The sequence below is a fragment of the Stigmatopora nigra genome, chromosome 3, assembly GCF_051989575.1.
Source record: "Stigmatopora nigra isolate UIUO_SnigA chromosome 3, RoL_Snig_1.1, whole genome shotgun sequence".
Taxonomy (NCBI): Eukaryota; Metazoa; Chordata; class Actinopteri; order Syngnathiformes; family Syngnathidae; genus Stigmatopora; species Stigmatopora nigra.
In genome coordinates this window covers 9,933,510-9,952,418 of record NC_135510.1, presented here as the reverse complement: position 1 = coordinate 9,952,418, position 18,909 = coordinate 9,933,510, and the positions used below count along the sequence as shown (strand labels likewise).

Below are 18,909 nucleotides of genomic sequence, written 5' to 3'. Positions count from 1 at the left end.
AAGCTGTTTTTTTCAGTAAACATCTAATAACCCTCAAAAAATTCTAATAACACCTGAAAAACCACCTTATGATAATATTAAAAACTTTTTTATGACATTTGAGATGTTTCTTTGTTTTCAAAATACGAGCCTCTCCATGGCTGATTATTCACTGCAAACTTTCAGCTTTGCAAATGACAATGGACGGAATCCTAGTGAGCGAGGGGTTAGCACATTGGCCTCACAGTTCTGCTCCTAAGATATGATCTCCTATTTCCCCACTATCACACATCAGAGAAATGAGAGGATTAGATAGGTATTGTCTTTTGCTTTAACCCATCAGGCTAATTCAGATCTGTTTTTTTTCAACAGAAAAGCACCACTACAGTTGGACGTCAGTCCTGATTGTTTAATTATTATTGATCATGAATGGAGTATTCACCAGAGTACCACTTTTTGATTCGTGTTAGCACCTACAGCACGGGATATATAGAAGGCAATTACTTTAATATTATAACTACAACAAGATGAAAAGGAAGGATACTGATGTTATGTCCACGCATTTATTCTAAATACAATGGATGAGGCAAGCTTACAAATTAAACTGAGGAACATGATATGATGAATCTATTTTTTTCATCTTGGTAAGACGAGGATTCTTTGCTTCATTTGTCATTTGACGAGCCAAAAGCTAAATCCCTGTCAGAACTAAAAGAGTGATTCCTACATCTACAGACGCCTGTCCCCTGCGGCAAATTTCCCTAGACACACATATAAATCGGGAGATCATTTTCTTCCGATGTCTCCCTGAGGGGAAATCATACCTTTAGCGACAAGCATGAAAGTACGGTAAATATGTTCTAAAAATAATAATTAACAGATATATGTTGACGTAGGCTGTGAAGCCTATCCCAGGTAATTATGACACCAGGCCAGGGACACCAAATATTGAATTAAAAAGTTCAAAGTAGTCATAGATTGTAAACCTTTCTGATTGTACACAGGCTTAAAGCAATGTTTGTGGCACTAGACAATTATCACTATATAACAGTGGCTTTGAATTAAACTCCCCAACTGTAGGGGGAGCCGGGAGCAAAAATAAGGAAGTTATTCCTTGTACTTTAAAAGACCACACAGGGACAAGTTAAAGAGCGGCGTAACGGGACATTGGAAACAAAAGACAAAACGGCCACATTACGACATACAGTACGGACTCCTTAGAGGCACAGCCTGCGAGATTTGGTAATTTTGTACCCACTTGTGTATTGTTTAATCAGCGCCGTTATCACCACCTCTACTCCTCTTCTCCTACACAGCAAAAGTGCTGAAGCAGGTGAATTACTAGGCAGAACTTCACAGTCCTCTGGTGCATCTGTCAATTGTGCTGCTCGGCTGAATCGGCAACCCCTCGGTAACCTTTTATGACCACCTTGACCGCAATATCGCCCCTAAAAATACATGTACCTTGCAAGCACAGCTCTACCATCGGTATTTATTTTTGATGCCTTGTATATTGAACCTTAATTCTGGAATTAATTATGTTTATTGCTTATGCATGGCTCTGATGTGAGACCATGTTAGTCGTTGGCCAAACATCCGGGGCAAATAGCCTTATCTAATGGAGCTATAATGCAGGCTTGATTGGCTCTATCTGTTGGGGGGAAAAAACGGCCCGCTCCGCGGCCCCTCAGGCCATCGCCTCAGGTTAATTTCGGAAAACGTGTTGCATAATTTCCACTTGTTTTGCGTGGCTGACCTATTGGATTTGGCAGTTAACTGCTGATTTGACAACCCAGATCATCATGTGAGTTCTGAGCCTTGAAATTTTCCCCTCCATATAATGGATGGGTAAAAAAGGATGGTTATCTTGTAATTCATATAAGCTTGTCACTAGTGTATTCAAAAACTACTCAGGCAGACATACATGATCAGGGGAAATGGCAACAAAATTCCCACTGTGTAAAGTGATGTTCCATCGACAGTGCACTTAACCCTTCAGCAGTGTAGATAAACACAAAATGGCTCCTTTATTTCATTTTGTTTTATTCCTTTATTCGTGCGCAGCGCTCTCAGAGGAGCACTGGCATCGATTGCTGATTTAATGAAAGCGGCCCGTTCTCTACGCCATCCCTCACTCAGCCTCTTCCAGGTCTGCTTAAAATGCCTCGGTTAATCAGATTTGTTAAAAGCCGCAAATAGAATCAAAGCTGTGGTGGCGGAACAAATTCTCTCTCACTCTTCTTCAAAGTATGCATTGTGTTTCCCTTTTTTCCATGCTATTTGTGATTATTATGTCTACCCTGGCCTTACCCTTTTAAAAGTAACAAATGATGCTGAACAAATCGCCACTTACAAGATAAGCAGATATTTATTTTAGTTTGTGAAACAGAGTTGTTATAGACAGTATTTGGATTTAGAATGTTCATTCATTCCAAACTGCTTCTTCGAAAGTACGTACCTAGGATTGAACCCTCGATCTGAGAACTGTGAGGCTGACATATTAACAATTCCTCCACTGCACCGCCCAATTGTATATATTCATTCATATCTTCATTTTTAAATATTCATTTTAAAAGTTAATGGACAGGAGAAGGAAGGACTTTTGGTGACAATTTTAGGATGGTCAGTATTTTCCGCTCTCTGTATTGGCTTTTATTGTTCCCGTCAACATGAAGAGAAAAAATAATATATCATCAAACAAGGAGCATTTAAGGTGATGTCAGCCAGTTGGAAAGCAGGATTCAGTGGGTAAAGAAAGGGCAAGAAGGGGGTGTTCTCAAACTACAAATTGTCTTTATCCATCCATGTCCATTCCCATAGTCTGTTAGTCCTGCTTTTAAAAAGATCATCCTCGGTATTGATTGATACCTCTATGACATTCCCTGAGAGAGCGAGTGTATGTATGCGTGTTTGTTAGTCTTTATTTTAAGAGACTTTCAATAACCACAGTAATAAATATAATAAAATAATAAAAATAATAGTTTCGGCAGAGATGCATATTTGTTTTTAATCAGAAATTGATTCAAAGAACAGGCAAATATGAAAAGCATTAATCATTATATTCCATACATAGACATGCACACTAATGCTGCTTTTTGTTTTAATATAACACATTGCTTTGTTTCCAGTACGAAAGCAGATCTTTTTTTTTGTAGGACTAATCATCACATCGTTTCTGATGAATAGCCAGGCAAAATGACCATGTAATACATAACAAAAACTCTTAATTAGCAAGACCGTCCTCAATCAAGTATCTAAATTACATTTGTACAGTCCAGTGATTACTGACCAAGGAGGCTACTTGAGTTGCATAGAATAGGCAAGGCCAATAAATGGTCCCATCGAATGGGTGACCACTCAGTGAATGAATCATGTCCTCATAATTAAATTGTATGGCATAGTAGAGTGTTAAGTTTAGTGGATGTGCATTGAGCTGTTCTGACTTCTCAATTGGCTTTTAAAGAAATTAGGGGATGGATTTAGACAATAATTACTCTTTTCCGGATCATTTATTCCATCCAACACTGTCACTCTTCTTCTTTTGCCATTTCCTGAGCCACTGTGAACTTTAATCACTTTGGTATACTTAGATTGAGTCTGAACAAACCCATTCACTCAATAGCTGTATTTTGTTTTGTTGTGTTAATGTAGTGCAGGCCTAAAGATTTGTGGCATTGAAAATGAAAGAATACTCTCCACCTAAAATATTATTTTTCACTGTATGGTTGTTGATGGAATTAAAAAGTACTTATCATATTTTCCGGATGATAAAAAATACTTTATTTCATAGTCCGGCTGGGCCTGATTATTATAATTGGGTGCGACTTACATTTTTGCGAGAATGGCTCTTTAGGGTTGCCCTCTATATTCGGAGTTGTTTGGAAATGCAACTGTAAATCAATATATTAATGGAATTGCTAGAGATTCCAAGTGAAATCTGTTAACATATCTATTTGGCCTTTTGTCCTCCATTTAATTGTTAGAATTTAAATGTACATCGTTTAATTTGAGTTGGTTTATATAAAATTCCCCCCAAAATGAGGCTCACATATGCTTTTATTTTTTCCTTTGGGAATTTTTGACTCATGCAAATTAGTCAAGTGAAAATTACAGTGCAAAAAAATGTGTAATTGCTTACCAGAAAATTCTGTGAAAGGGTTACAATAAGCCAATGAACTGAACATAAAATGGTGTGTCTCCACAGGAGACTGTGTCTGAAGTTTTCTATTGACAAAAATGCATTATCCACTAAGTATAATATTAATGTTTTTGAGTGTGGAAAAATTCTTGATGATCAGTAATTGTTCTATAAATGCAAAAAGGTTTTTTAATAAGAAGTTTTCCTGATAAATCAATAACATGCAGTCCGTCACCTTAAAAGATGACTACTTTTACTGTTGAGTGGTAGACTTCCCAAACACTTTGCAATCTAAAATTACTCATAAAGACTGCTTAGGAGGGAGAAAGTCTTTTTCACCACTCAATACAGTACGTATCATCAAAAAAAGGCTTCCTAAAATCAAGCAGCCTTATGATAGACGAGCATTTCTCTGCGAGCAGCCGCTGTATTGTGCATGCTGTGAAGTTTATTTTATAGTGTCCATGATAGATGTTGTTTAGAGCGATTTAAGCAGCCCTTATGCTGGTGTCAGCATCTGACCCCTCTGCAGTGATAAAGCTATCAGTAAGAGAGAGCCCAACCAGAAGTGAAATATGGAGGGAGGGACAAGTATGCCAGATAAACTCCTGCATACTGGGCACCCGCCAATTGTGGGTAGGAAAAGCATTCTCTCTTATCTGCATAAAAGTTGGGGAGTCATGGGGTGGATGGGATTGGGTGGAAGTAGTAGTTAAATATCCTCTAGACATGGATTAAAATGAGGTGTATTTGAAAAAGAGGACTAAGCATAAACCAAGTCCTCATCGGGTACCCAACTGAGGGAAACATTTAAGATAGAATGGTTGTGCTAATTGTTTGAAAGCAAAAGTGTCACAGTTATCAGTTCATATAATTTTTTTCTTTGCACTTAACACATAAAAAAACAGATTATCAAAGGGATTTAAGGTCTGGTGAGATACATGAACAACTTCATGAAGTTTATCCTCCGAAAAGGTGCTGTTAACCTTAAAGAAAAGATGTAATTTGTGCCAAAGTTGTAACAGAAACGGCTATAGAGGAGCAAGGGGTCTTACAAACCCAGCGGGACAGTAAGGACACCAACTCAATCTCTCCAGCAAGCTCTATAATACAGACGCTGCCCCAAATGAGTAGTTGGTGTTGTCGTGTGAAATTGAGACTTATTGGTTGTAATCAGGAAACGCGACAGGCCGGCCACTCCTGAGGGGGCAGGTCACCTCTAATCCCCTATCCTTTTCCTGTTCTCATACTCTGTGTTTTATTTCACATTTCTGTCCACCCCCACAAGACGTGTCATTTGTCCACCAACTGACCGATCACTGGATACACAGCTCAACCAAATCTCCAGCTACTACTTTATTGTGTGCCTTTATGACAGCCATCAATATTGCTGGGCAATATATCAAGACACCAAACTTTGCCTGTAAAAGCTGTAAGTATTGTCTGCAACTACAGTACTACAGTACTGTAGAAGTAGACAGTAGTATTTTTATTTTGTTTACCCCGCAAAGAAAATTCTATCAAAGATCAATACATTTATTTTCTGAACTCCTCATCCTCACATGTGTCGTGCTGGAACCTATCCCACCTAACTAAAGCTTGTAAAATGAATGAATGAATTTCAGTTTTTAAAGATTATTTCAATCAATTATTGATTATTCTTTTAACAAAACATGCTCTTACCATAAATCCTAACAAAACACACCTTGAGAGTTAGCTGGCTATAATCACAGTGTTTTATGGAGGAGGTACAGACGAATAAAATGCAAGTTACAAATGAAATATAATGCTTGATATCTCATAATTCCAGCTAAATCTTCATGTGAATATGCCTGTATTTGAAATAAAATATATTAACTACAATTGAAAGTGTTTTGATTTCAGATTGTGTGAGTCCAGGCTGTAGTTTAAAGCTTTCTATAAAGGAAGAAATTTCAATTGACTTTGAACACACTGAAATAATCTCAAGTGACAGAACAAGTCAGCAAACACGCAGAGTGTGAGTGTTGCTTACAAAGGCCAATTTAAACATGAGGGAGGTGTCAGTCTCACCACAGGCCTCCTCAATGTCAGAGGATCACTGTACTGGAGGAAGTCACTGTTGACACACTAATTATAGTTGAATTATTCATATGTACTTGCACCTTTAAAATAAGCTCAATGTGGCAAGTTGAACTCCAGACAAACTCATGATGATCTCTCTCTTTTTTCTTTTTTCTTTTTTCTTTTTTACTGGACAAAAATCAACTATTCTTATTCGGGTCACATTTTCAGACACACAATTAGGCTGTCGGGGCTACAGAATACTGATTAATAACAATAACAATTTGAATTTGGTTAATAAGGGTCAACATAGAAAGCTCTATTGCCCTGCCATAATAATGTGTGCAGTTATGTGAGAATTAACAATTTTCACAATGTAAAATACTTGTGTGCCCTCTACTGGAATGAAAATTTAAATTTGCCTGCTCAATCACTAGTACACTTGCCATTTTCCATTTATTTTGAATATTTGTTGAGATGTCAAAAACTGGAATAAAACATCCATTCATTCATTCATTCATTTTCTGAACCACCTATGACAACTGATTCAGGGGGTCCCCTGCCGACTGCCTGTGGTGTGTAGGGATAGGATCCAGCACCCCCCGCGATTCTTGTGAAGACAACCAGTACGAAAGATGAATGAATGAAACAATGATGAAACATAAATAAAAGTTAGTTTGAACAATCACCCAACATAGGGACAAACGGTTTATCAATGCCATTACTTAAATGTGACTATGCCAAATTTATCAACCTTCCACATAACCATTATCTCATGCACCTGTATTTTAGTGTATATGTGCCTCATTAAGAAATGGCTGCACCCATAAACAATTCCATATTATAAATAATGAAATATTATTATCGGCATTATCAGAGCTCTAAAAAAATGAAAATTTGCATAGTAATATACTCAATTTTGTATGAATGTCATATATACTAGTTGTTATCTTGCACTTTAAAGTACCTACAGAGTGTTCAACTATGGTAATAGTTTGTAATGATTTTCTTGCAGAGAGCAAGTTATCTTTTCATTAATATTCCCTACATTTTAGGTCTTGCAGAATAAGAAAAAATATTGAAAAAATACTTCATGTACATGTGTTTATTTTTTAAATCATTAAAATCCTTTGTAATTTTATACAGTTGCATATACATTATGATATTATGAAATCTCTCTCGGGCGGTCTGGTGACTTAGTGGTTAGTGTGTCGGCCTCACAGTTCTTTGGTACTGGGTTTGATCCTAGGACAGACCTTCTGTGTGGAATTTGCATGGGTTTTCTTCAGGTACTGTGTTTTACTCCCACATTCAAAAAGCATGTATTGTTTGCTCCTTGAACATTTTAAATTGCCCCTGAGTATGTGTGGTTGTCCGTCTCCTCGTGCCCACCAATTCAGGGTGTCCCCTGCCTCATGCCCAAAGACACCAGGGATAGGCTCCAGCACCCCCTTTGACCCTTGTGAAGTTAACTGGTTTGGAAAATAAATAAATTTTATTTCTAGTATTTCTATTGATATTGGACTAGGCTTTGTTGAATTAAAATACTATTGGGAAAAAGGCCTCCACTCCAATTGTAAGACAATGTTGCCATCTAGTGAGGCAAACTAAAATTTACTCCAACACCCGTGACTGACCTTCACTTCATCATGTGAAATTACTTCAGTATTCCTTCCTATACACAAAACTGGACGTAGGACCATAAAGCACAACAATTGATTTCGAAAAGGTCAAAACATGTCCTAGTATCAAATTAAAAAAAGACATATGACATTTATAATTTCAAACCTTACTTCCATGTGATATATATCCAGAACATTTCAGTTGAAAAAAAGGTCTTCTTAAATAGAACAAGTAATACTACTAATAATAAGTTGAATGAATAATGGTAGTGTGCACTCCTTCTGGTGACTGGGGGTTTGGCTCTGTTCATGATTGTTTGATAACATTCAAACCTATAAATGGGTGGCAGTACACACGTGTACATATTGTTAGGCGCTTTAAATAAACCCCTAATGTTTGATGTTATTTGACCCCATACTCTAGTTCAGGGGTAGCAAACCTATGGCTCAGGAGCCATACATGGCTCTTTTGATGTGTGCATATGGCTCTCCCCTAACCTGTGAGGTAAATTATGGAAACCCTTAGTGACAGAGCTGGGTTCCGAATGCACCAATCGAAGTGGCACTTTGGGAAGTGGCTCCCGACACTATCTCAACACCGATTTAATTTTTTTTTCTCCATTAGACTCTTTTGCATCCCCACTCTCATTGATACCCATTGATTAGCAACAGTGTAACAATGTTGTTAAAAGGATTCAGATACTTTATGTACTTTAAAACTGGTGAAATTATAAAATAAATGCACTTTTTCAGGTATTTTTACTTTTAAATTCTAAGTATGGCTCTCAAGGAATAACATTTACATACCAGCCAACTCATAATTTTTTCCCGTATTTTATATTTTTTCATCATTTCAAATGAGAACACCACATAATGACTTTTGTACAGGATTTTTTTAGTATGGAGAAAATTTTAGACTTTTACGTGCGTCCTATGCGAGTAAATCTGTTGATGCATTGCATTTGTTTTGTTTTTTTGTTATTGCTAAATAAGGTGAATTGCAATTGGCCATGGTTGACAGGTATGCATTTGAAAATATGAATTGTTTATGGCCCCCTCTGTCAGTATAGTTTGCAGGTAAGTTCATGGGTGACTTTTAAAAAAAATCGACTTTCCTCAAATCATTTTTTGTTTGTATTATTATATGGTGTATGTAGAAATAACCTGTCACCCTCTTTTAAATATTTTCCCACACTTATTGAAGAAAAGCTGATTTTACCTGCCCACGCAGCAGGAGGTCCGAAGACGTAGTACTGGTGGAACGTCATCTGAGGGAGACAAAATGGAAAGAAAACTTTATAATGATCACCATGAAGAGCGATTCGTCAGACAACACGTCTTTCTTCGGCCATTTGAGCATTGAATCCAGTGAAAATGTTTTCGTTTTTGCAGAAGATGGCTTAAAGTACAGTCTGGACAGATGAATGTCCGCGAAATAAGCAAGCAGGCCTACGTGTTCTTTTAAGGTAAGATTTATTTAAAAAAAACAACTTCTAACTAATGATCTGCCTTCCCTGACTTGCACATAGAGGCAAGAATATTCAGAAAACTGGATAAAAGATGTAGTTACTGGCATCGAACATTCTATTTTAACATGAGGACATCAGCAGAAGGCATATACGTATAGCTATTTCATTAGCCAAAGTTAGTTATCTTACTATCCTTCATCCGCAGTCCATTCTATGAATGTTCTAACATTAAAGTAATGCACTAACATTAATTAACAGTTTACTCTTTCTAATAAGTGGATTGAACATATATATTTTTCATTTACCTTTTAGATTCACTTTTATTCATTGATATATACACTCTGCTTGCTGTCTAGTTTTAACCAACCCTGGCTCTATTCTATCAAAATGGGTTGCATATTAGACATCGGGTTTAGGTAACTTGCTGACCTGACACTAATTATCATATTTGACAAATACTAGACACATATATAATGTTCTTTAAATATATTTTTTAAATTTACCTGGCAGTATAAGAGCATGGCTAAACCCAATCCTGCACTGGTCACATCCTTAATAGAGGTCACGTGAGTTCTTAGTCATACCTTAAAACACAGGTGTCAAAAAGGCGGCCCGAGGGCCAAATCTGGCCCGCTGCATCATTTTGTGTGACCCGGGAAAGTAAATCATTAAAAATTGTTATGGTAAATGAAATGGTTTTAATTACGTGTTTTTGTGTGTCTGGCTATCAATGCATGGTGTGGCTCTTTGACTCTCAGTTTAATTAAAAATGTTTGGTATTTGTGTCTAACTTGTTCACCACCCCTGACCTAGCCAATAAAAGTGCCCGCCAATTTTCCATTTGGGCATTATATGTACAAGTCAGCCATTGATGGCAGTTGATGTTCAATTCAGCACTCCATGTTTAAAAGTATTGGGCACTGATCATTGCCAATGCAAGGCACTGAGTTGAAATGCTGAGTCACTAAGGAGTGGCGAAAAAGTTAGACACAAAGAGCAACACTTTAAAACTGTCATAGGTAAAGAGCCAACCACACAGTGACCCACCAAAACAAAAACACAATTGAAACCCATCTTCACCATAATATTTTCTTCCCTTTACAAAACAAGAATGTGTTCATTTCAAGGTAAGTGTTTACCTGCAACACACACATCAAATGCAACTTAGCCAGACTATATACATCACACGATAAGCAAAAGCCATACTCATTTTGCCCAGAGAACCACATGCGGCTCAAGAGCCATGTTTTCTCCACCCATACCTAGGTGCAATTTAAAGTTTCCAACCAGCCTTACATGCATGTCTTTGGAATGTGAGAGGAAACCAAACTACCTAGAAGAAACCCACTCAAGCCTGGGGAAAACATGCAAACTCCACACATATAGACGTGCTTTGGATTTGAGCCCACGACCCCAGAGCCACGAGGCTAGCCACTCGCTCCACTGTGCCACCCCTCAGTTTGTGCATAATTAGAACATATTTTTTCTAAAGAGGGAAAGCATGTGACAGTGTTATGACTGTGATAGTATAATGATCATATTGTGGTTGTAATTTATAATGCATGTTCCCAAATCAGGTCTTGTGAACAGGTGGAGTGCTCTCGACGTGGATGAGCGTCGTCACCAGACGGCTCTCTAGTCCCTCCAGTTTGGCGAGGAGGAGGTGCGCGATGATCGGCCATCCTTGTCGGGTCTAAACTCCTCACGACAGCGGTTGTTGTTGCTGTTGCGCCGAGTAAACAGCACCGCCCGGTGCTTGTTTTGCCTCGAGAGCTCGAACGAGCGAGCCATCGCAACGCGCCGGGCTCGATTGACACTGTCTGCTGATCTGCTGCCAGTCCATCGCTCGCAATAACAAGGCTGCTCGCTAATTCCCTGCCTTAAAGAGCCTCCAAAAAAGCCCACAGGGCAGCCAAGAACAAGCCGACACCGGTGCCAGCACCCCGCGATGGCTTCGGGAAACCTTTACGAGGTAGGTTGAAGCCACGTTCACGCTAAATTCTCTGTTATTTCAACGAATATAGGAATTAGGAAGTAAAGGGAGGGACGGCGTCGCGTAGTGAGTGTGCGTGTAAAAAAAGAGCCCATTAAAGAGACCAAAGTCAAGCTTTACTTGACTTTATGTCGCTCCTGGCACTGTTTTGTGGATTTTATGGTGATTGCTGCGAACAGTCAGGGGGTTTGGACGGGGAGAAGTGCTCCGAGTGTCGCTGAGTTGAAAGTGGTGGTAAAGTGACAGCGGACATGCTGCCGGGAGGGGGGCACGGAGGGGTGGTCGCTGAGGTGCGCACACATGCGGGAATGAGCTCCCCATCACTGCTGTGTCAGGGCGTCCTCGCCGGCTGGCGGTCACGCAACGTAACGCTTGAGTTTATTTTTATCTGGTCGTGGAAGCTTTATAACACGCGGTTGATGACTCCTACACATTTGCCCAGTAGGGGGGAGTCGCCTTTAATTGGGCGTGTGGCCCCCCATATATGTCCCTAATATGTACGTCCAAACCTGGTAAAACTCAACTTGACTTCCTTTGCTTACTCCAAGCTTGACCTATTTTATTTGTCGAGTAAATTAGGTTTTACTAAACTTAAGTAAAATTTAAGTCTTTAGAAGGATTTTTTAGTGATTAAAAAATAATGGCACACAGTGAGGACCCACCCGGGATCAAACCTTCTACCCCAGAAATGTGAGGCCCACATGCTAACCACTCGTCCACCAGGCCTAAATCATCATTCATTCATTCATCTTCCACACCGCCCACTAGACCACAGTGACTTTTAAAATATAGAAATTGGAAGTTATATTTATCCTAATGCTACTGACACACTTTATTTGAGGGCTGTGAGTGGATTTGAACCCACTCACAAATTTTGGACTTCACCATCTCAAGTTCTGAGCAGTATCCTCGCCATTAGACCACGGTGACTTCTGAAATTGGGAATTTGGAAGTCATATTTATCCTATTACTACTGATACACTATTCGAGAGCTGTGAGTGGATTTGAACCCACTCACAAAATGTGGAATTCACTACCTCAAGTTTTGAGTAGTATCTTTGCCACTAGACCACAGTGACTTTTGAAATACACAAATTGGAAGTTATATTTATCCTAATACTACTGACACACTGTCAAGGGCAGAACTGACAAATGAAAAGGGTTTAAATAAGGGCAAGAAGTGAATCTTGATTAGAGGAGGGATGAAGGGGAAGTAGTCACAGCTGTGTTGGCCTAGGCAGGGCTTTGTCACAGGGGTGGAGCCACAGCTCCATGTACCTGTAGAGAAAAGAAACCACACATCTCCTACATAGTGTGTGCCCAGGCTGCCAGCCGTAAAACACACTTTATTTGAGAGCTGTGAGTGGATTTGAACCCACTCACAAAATTCAGACTTCACCATCTCAAGTTCTGAGCAGTATCTTTGCCACTAGACGGAATCTGATCTGGAAGTGAACCCATGCAGAACCCCAGAAAGAGTAAATTTAATTCATGTCAGTTCTGAGACTAAATTTAACTGTGCCTAGGGACAAGAATGAACTCTTCCTGTAGCCCAACTTGTAACTACTACTAGTGCTGTGAAATAATTTAATACTTTCAAAGAAATTCCTCAGTTGTCCTTGGTATATTACGCCTGCCAATGTTTGTGTCATGCAGCTGCTCTGTGCATGATGTCAAGTGTTCCTCATCAAGTTGGTGACTGAGATGCACGTGACAATACAACTATTAGTCATCATGGATTTAAACAAATATATTTTTATGATGCTGCTGGTTAAACATTCCATGCATGCAAAAAAAACCTAGATAGTGTTTGTATGTTTAAGCAGATAGCGCTTATCTAGTTGCAGCAGCAAAACATACCCTGATGCATCAGATGGCATTTAGTGTGTCAAAGTTTGGTTCTTTATTTTGGTTTGTTCAGCTCCAGGTGAATTTCTTTTTTGGAAAAAAACATTTAAAAAAATTTTTTAAGCTAAATGAAGAAAATGTGGACGTATATATTTGTCTATTTTTTTATTTGTTTGGTGTTGAATTCTGTGAGGCCTTATATTGTACCTGAAACAATGAAAGTACAATGAGGCTCAAAACACACAAAACCACATTTCCAACAACCCATACCTCTTGATTTATTCTCATTTAAAAAAGGGCTGTGATTTGTTGAGTGTGTTTTCCACAATGATTTGTGATCCCTTTTTGGCTTAGACAAGCTAACGGCAGTTAAAAGAGCTTTGAAATGGAAGCATCAAGGGTTGACAAACAGAGGGCCACATAGGTTGGCTAACCACACTGCACATAAACCGGCTGCTTTCATTGGAGAACACACCAGCATTGACTGTATTTTACCAAACATCCTGCTCCTCATTCAAGTGTTACTAAAGGCTAGGACAGCTTTTGTTTGAGTGCATCCCCTAGGTGGTGACCAATGTGAGAAAATTCGATCCTAAAATACAACTAACCGGAAAATGTTAAAGACAAAATTGATATTTTATGTTTCTATGTTTTGAGAGAGGGGAAAACTGATGAACATATTGCCTTTTGTTTTCAGGTGGACCATATTGTGGACAAGAGGCGGAATAAGAAGGGAAAGTGGGAATACTTAATCAGGTGGAAGGGCTATGGACGAAAAGAGGACACATGGGAACCAGAGAACCACCTACTACATTGCGAGGAGTTCATTGATAGCTTCAACAGCTTGCAACGACTTTCACACAAGCAACCTCAAATTCCCAAATGTATGACCAATGGACAATTGGCAGAAAATTATAGAGTTCGGTCTGAACGACGAAAGAAGAAAAGCGGCAGTAGTGACACATCTGTTGGAGTTCGAGGAGATAGGACTCTAGGGATTGGAAGTAGTGGGTCGGGACATGTTAACAAGCCAACAAATGAGGGCCTACAGTCTGCCCAACATGCGGACCAGGACAAATTCTGCAAGTCGATGATGTTTAAGGTTCCTTCAATAGGAGTTCCTCACTTTTCGGCTCAGAGGAAGGAATCTCAAAATGGATTTCTGAATGGAAACGGGAAGCCACATGTTTACAGGGGAGCTTCGAGGTCGCACAGAGCACCCTCACTTAGAATGGATGGTGGTCTGCATGGACAAGGTACTACTGACTTAGGTAAGGTTTTAGGAAATTCTGGAGTCATAGAAAGTGTTGGGGTGGCCGAGTGGTTAACATGTTTGCCTCACATTTCTGAGATTGAAGGTTCAGTCCTGTGTTCAGACCTTCCTGTGTGGAGTCTGCATGTTTTCTGCGGCCTTGCGCAGGCTTTCTCACATCCCAAAAACATGCAGGGTAGGCTGTTTGAACAGTAAATTTCCTCTAGGTGTGAGTGTGAATGGTTGTCTGTTTTCTTAACTGGGGATTTACAGTATCCATAACTATTCAAGTTAACACTATGAACTTGATCAAATGAGTTATGCAATCGTAAATCATCAATGTTCAGGGCAAATCTTACATTTCATAGTGTCCACAAATTAAAAAGATGAATTGTGTTAGCATTAAATGTCATGTTGGAGTAACTTAAACTTTTAAATAGTGTGGAGCCTCACTCCCACTACCCTGTCAAAAGAGTTCTCTGGCAAAGACAGGCAGTTTTGGGTTAACTTTTCCTTTAACACATAGTAAACTTTATTTTTCTTTTGCCTCAAAACTTGCAAATACTTATGAGATAGGTTCATTTGAAATTTGAAGTTTTTTCAAACTTTTTTTAACAGTGCATGGTTTTTGTCTTCAACAGCTCACAGTCCAGAGCCCCTACTGCTTTGGTTAATAATTTATGTCTTTCACGATGTCATCTCCACATAAAAATGTAATTTCTAATTGTCTAAAAGAAATTGAAAACTATAGCGCCTGTAATGCATAAGGAAAACTCAAGGTTTGAACCCCAAAAGTAAAGACTGTCCATGGTATAGACTAAACTTTATTTTCAATGCATTAAATGTTGAAGGCAGTTGCCTGGACTGGAATGAGACTTTTAGAACGTAGAGGTAAACATTATTCTGTGGAGATGGGGGTTTTCACATTATTTACACTATAACTCCACTTGATATCTATTGTTGTATATATTGTTGCTAAAGCATTGTCCACAATGTAGTTGAGTAAATAGAGAATCCAACCTACTTGATGGGGAAATATAGAACAGTAGTCGTTTTACTTTATTGTGAACTTTTGAGTCTCATTTCACCACATAGGACCAATATAATAATTTTCCAAATGTAATAATATGTTTGGGGTGAGCAATGCAAAAACTTCATTAAAAATCATCCATGTCCATTTAAATTGATTGCTCCCACACTTGGAGCTATTATTGATGCTAATCTCCTAATCCTTGTAAAACTCCTCCACTCACCTTTCTCTCTCTCTCTCTCTCTCTCTCTCTCTCTCTCTCTCTCTCTCTCTCTCTCTCTCTCTCTCTCTCTCTCTCTCTCTCTCTCTCTCTCTCTCTCTCTCTCTCTCTCTCTCTCTCTCTCATTTACTTAAAATAGTAAAGTAGTGCCAATTAGTTTTTGAAAGGTACCATATGTAAGATTTGTCGTTAAAATACTACTACAGCCCTAGACCAAAATATGGAAGTAGACAACATCACTTTCCTCTCACTAAATATGTGCTTAGTAATTGCGAATTGGGATGCAATATCATACCAATGAATTGAAGTTAATTTTAAAAAAATACTATTATCACATGAATGAATACAAGACTACCGCTAATCTTTTTTGTTTAATGTCTCTCTTTCAGGCTCACCCCTGGCCAATGGCAAGATGCACCTGCATAGCTCAGTAAAACGCAAGCTGACAGAGGAGAAGTGCTATGTGTTTGACAAGCGGCTCAGGTACAACGTCCGACAGAACGAGAGCAACTGTCGATTTCGGGACATCGTAGTGCGGAAGGAGGATGGTTTCACGCATGTCCTCCTTTCCAGTCAAACAACGGATAACAACGCTCTGACACCAGAGGTGGGAACAACAATGTTGTAACACCAAATAAATGAACTTGTGATTGAATAGAATTTTTAAGAAATGATTGATTTGTTCTGCAGTAGTTCTGCAAAATTAAAAACTATTCAGCAGGATACTTTTAACAGACTAGATTTTGTCTTCACATTGCATCTCCAAAACAGAATTTAAAAAAATCGTATTCACTCTCATCACCGTTTTACTATGTTGTGAGTAACCTTCTCTGACCCATGTGATTAAGATCTCAATCTGTCAACAGTGCTGTATATAAGTCACCAAACATGGAAAACTTTTGCAGTCTATCCCTCTGTTTGATTAAAAGCAAAATCAACATTCTCTTCTCTTCTTTGCACACGCTTAGTTTCCTCGTGAGGTATACTCTTTACGCATTCATTTCATTTTTACAGTTGTCTTCTCTTCAAGTTCCTTAGTTCCAGAAATATTTGCCCAGTGACAACATTGTCTTTAATCATTGAGACTTATTATGCTGTCAATGAATGTAGTGGTTAGACTCAACTCTGGCTATGAGTTCTTTGTTATTTATTTGTATGAAAAAAAGATTATGGACTTCAATCAATGGAAGAGTTCCATCACACCTGTCCTTGTGTTGCTTTTTAGATCATAAAGGAGGTGTGTCGGGCTCTGGGTAACGCGGCTGCCGATGACAGTAAACTGCTATTACTTAGCTCAGTGGGGAGTATCTTCTGCAGTGGGCTTGAGCCATCCTACTTGATGGGGCGTCTGTCCACCGACCGCAGAAAAGAGAGCAGTCGCATTGCAGATGCTGTAAGGTAAGTTCAAAGCTCGCCCACATCCTGACTTTTTACTTGATGTCTGGCCCTCAGCCTTTATAGGATAGTTTTGATTAAAAATGGTTGGACGTGTACTTTTTGACCATTTTTTTTATAGCGCGGTGACCGAAAGATGTCTGGTGAGGTACACATTTAGGCGTCAAAGTGCATTATTACTTGCTATTGGATTACAGTAGTAGCCAGACTCAGTTATGAAAGAGCTTTTGTTTTCTGAGCTGATGTTGAGACCAATTTTGAATCCATGACACATTTTCTCCGTTGTTTTATTTGATACATATTGTACATGCTGAATGGGTTTGTAGTAATTTCTTACCATGTAGAAATGCAGTGTATCATCTGATTTGCTGTCTTTGATGGCACCAGCTGACTGATCCAGTTGAATGGGAAGGGCTGGCAGTGGTCTTGACCTTGATTTGGGCAGGAATAAATCAAGAAATTCAGTGATGGGGATCTATTTCATTTACTAATTTTCCTCCTCTTTCCCCAACTAGGGACTTTGTGTTGGCATTCATACGTTTCAAAAAGCCAATAGTGGTGGCAATCAATGGACCTGCCCTGGGCTTGGGGGCTTCCATCCTTCCCCTGTGTGATGTCGTTTGGGCTAGTGAGAGAGCCTGGTTCCAGACTCCTTGTGCTGCTCTCCACCTCACCCCTTCTGGCTGCTCCTCTTACACATTCCCTCAAATCCTTGGTGTGGCATTGGTGAGTCCTAACACATTATTAATCCAACCCTATTTCCTATTTGAATAATTATACCTTAAATATTACACATCTTGTCTAAATAACAGGCCAATGAGATGCTATTCTGTGGGCGAAAGCTAACAGCACAAGAAGCGTGCAATCGAGGTCTGGTCTCGCAGGTATTCTGGCCTGCGACATTTAATCAAGAAGTGATGCTACGTGTGAAGGAGATGGCGTCCTATAATGCCATGGTGCGTGCTGAATCAGACAAGGCACCGGGTATTTGGTGTTCGAAAATAGTCTAATATGCCACTGTTCTTTGCCAAAAGGTTCTAGAAGAATCTAAATGCCTGGTGAGGAGCATCCTCCTACCTGTTCTGGAGGAAGTAAATGAGAAGGAGTGTCAAATGTTGATGCAGCTATGGTGTTCCACCAAAGGAATGGAGGCGCTTTTTAGCTACTTACACAACAAAACATGTGAGAAATTAGCTCAAACTAAAGAAGCAGTTTAAATGTAGGTATTGTTTCACCCATCAACAACTAAAAAGTCTACAATTAGATTTGCTCCAAGTTCTTGAACAGGTTTTTGAAATTGGACTTTCCTTTTAAAAGGTTAACGGATCAAAAGTGTGAATATTTCAAAATCAACAGGGATCTTGAGGGAGGTATCGTGTCTGTCCATACCAAAGTCATAATTAGTAAACATCTTTGTGGAGTTTGCGTCATTACCGTGACAGAGTAATGATAAGATATATGAATGTAAATATACAGATTTGAGCGCAAAAGTGAAGTCCTGCTTTTAAGATTTTTTTTGTTGCTTCCTGTTTTTATGTGAAAACCAAAGTTTGCATGAGGACATCTTTAGCCTTGACAGTAGAGAATATGGTTGCTGTTGTTGTTGTCAGCATATTAGTTCCAATCTCTACCATACCGTGTTTGTGGGAAGAGAAATAGCTTGTAATTAATACATCACTTTAAATTAGAACTATTATTAAGAAAAACGTTATTGCAGCCTTTTAACGATAAGGGCCAAGATAAAACATTTTCTTTTTGCTAAGGAAAAAGAAATTGGCATTATTATCAATCAATTTTCAATCAGTCTGGTAATAATACCTCAACTCCAAACACTTTTTCTTAAATGGACACTGTCTCACTGTCAGTAAAGTAAGTGTAGACCATTTTAACAGAAAACATTGTAATTCATGCCCACTACAA

The 18,909-nt window shown here is 38.9% G+C and overlaps 1 protein-coding gene and 1 long non-coding RNA gene across 3 annotated transcripts in view; one reads left to right on the top strand and one right to left on the bottom strand.

Moving 5' to 3' along the window:
- The window catches only part of LOC144193915 (uncharacterized), a 230,871-nt gene extending 220,948 nt beyond the window's left edge, over window positions 1-9,923 (bottom strand). Inside the window, exons 1-2 of the long non-coding RNA XR_013325789.1 lie at window positions 9,755-9,923; window positions 9,002-9,050 (exon numbers count right to left, since the gene is read on the bottom strand). This is a non-coding gene — a long non-coding RNA (uncharacterized LOC144193915). The remainder of the gene's footprint in view (window positions 1-9,001; window positions 9,051-9,754) is intronic.
- On the top strand, window positions 9,093-18,769 carry LOC144193912 (chromodomain Y-like protein 2). 2 transcript variants are annotated; one of them, XM_077712574.1, is made up of 8 exons: window positions 9,093-9,248; window positions 10,829-11,223; window positions 13,790-14,348; window positions 15,984-16,201; window positions 16,820-16,992; window positions 17,505-17,715; window positions 17,802-17,945; window positions 18,024-18,769. In XM_077712574.1, the coding sequence occupies exons 2-8, from the start codon at window positions 11,200-11,202 to the stop codon at window positions 18,204-18,206; spliced, it is 1,512 nt and encodes a 503-aa protein (XP_077568700.1). In that variant the 5' UTR covers window positions 9,093-9,248; window positions 10,829-11,199; the 3' UTR covers window positions 18,207-18,769. The 2 variants fall into 2 exon arrangements, with proteins under 2 accessions (XP_077568700.1, XP_077568699.1); XM_077712573.1 differs by having other exon boundaries at window positions 9,094-9,248; window positions 13,790-14,363.
- The last annotated feature ends 140 nt before the right edge of the window (window positions 18,770-18,909 follow it).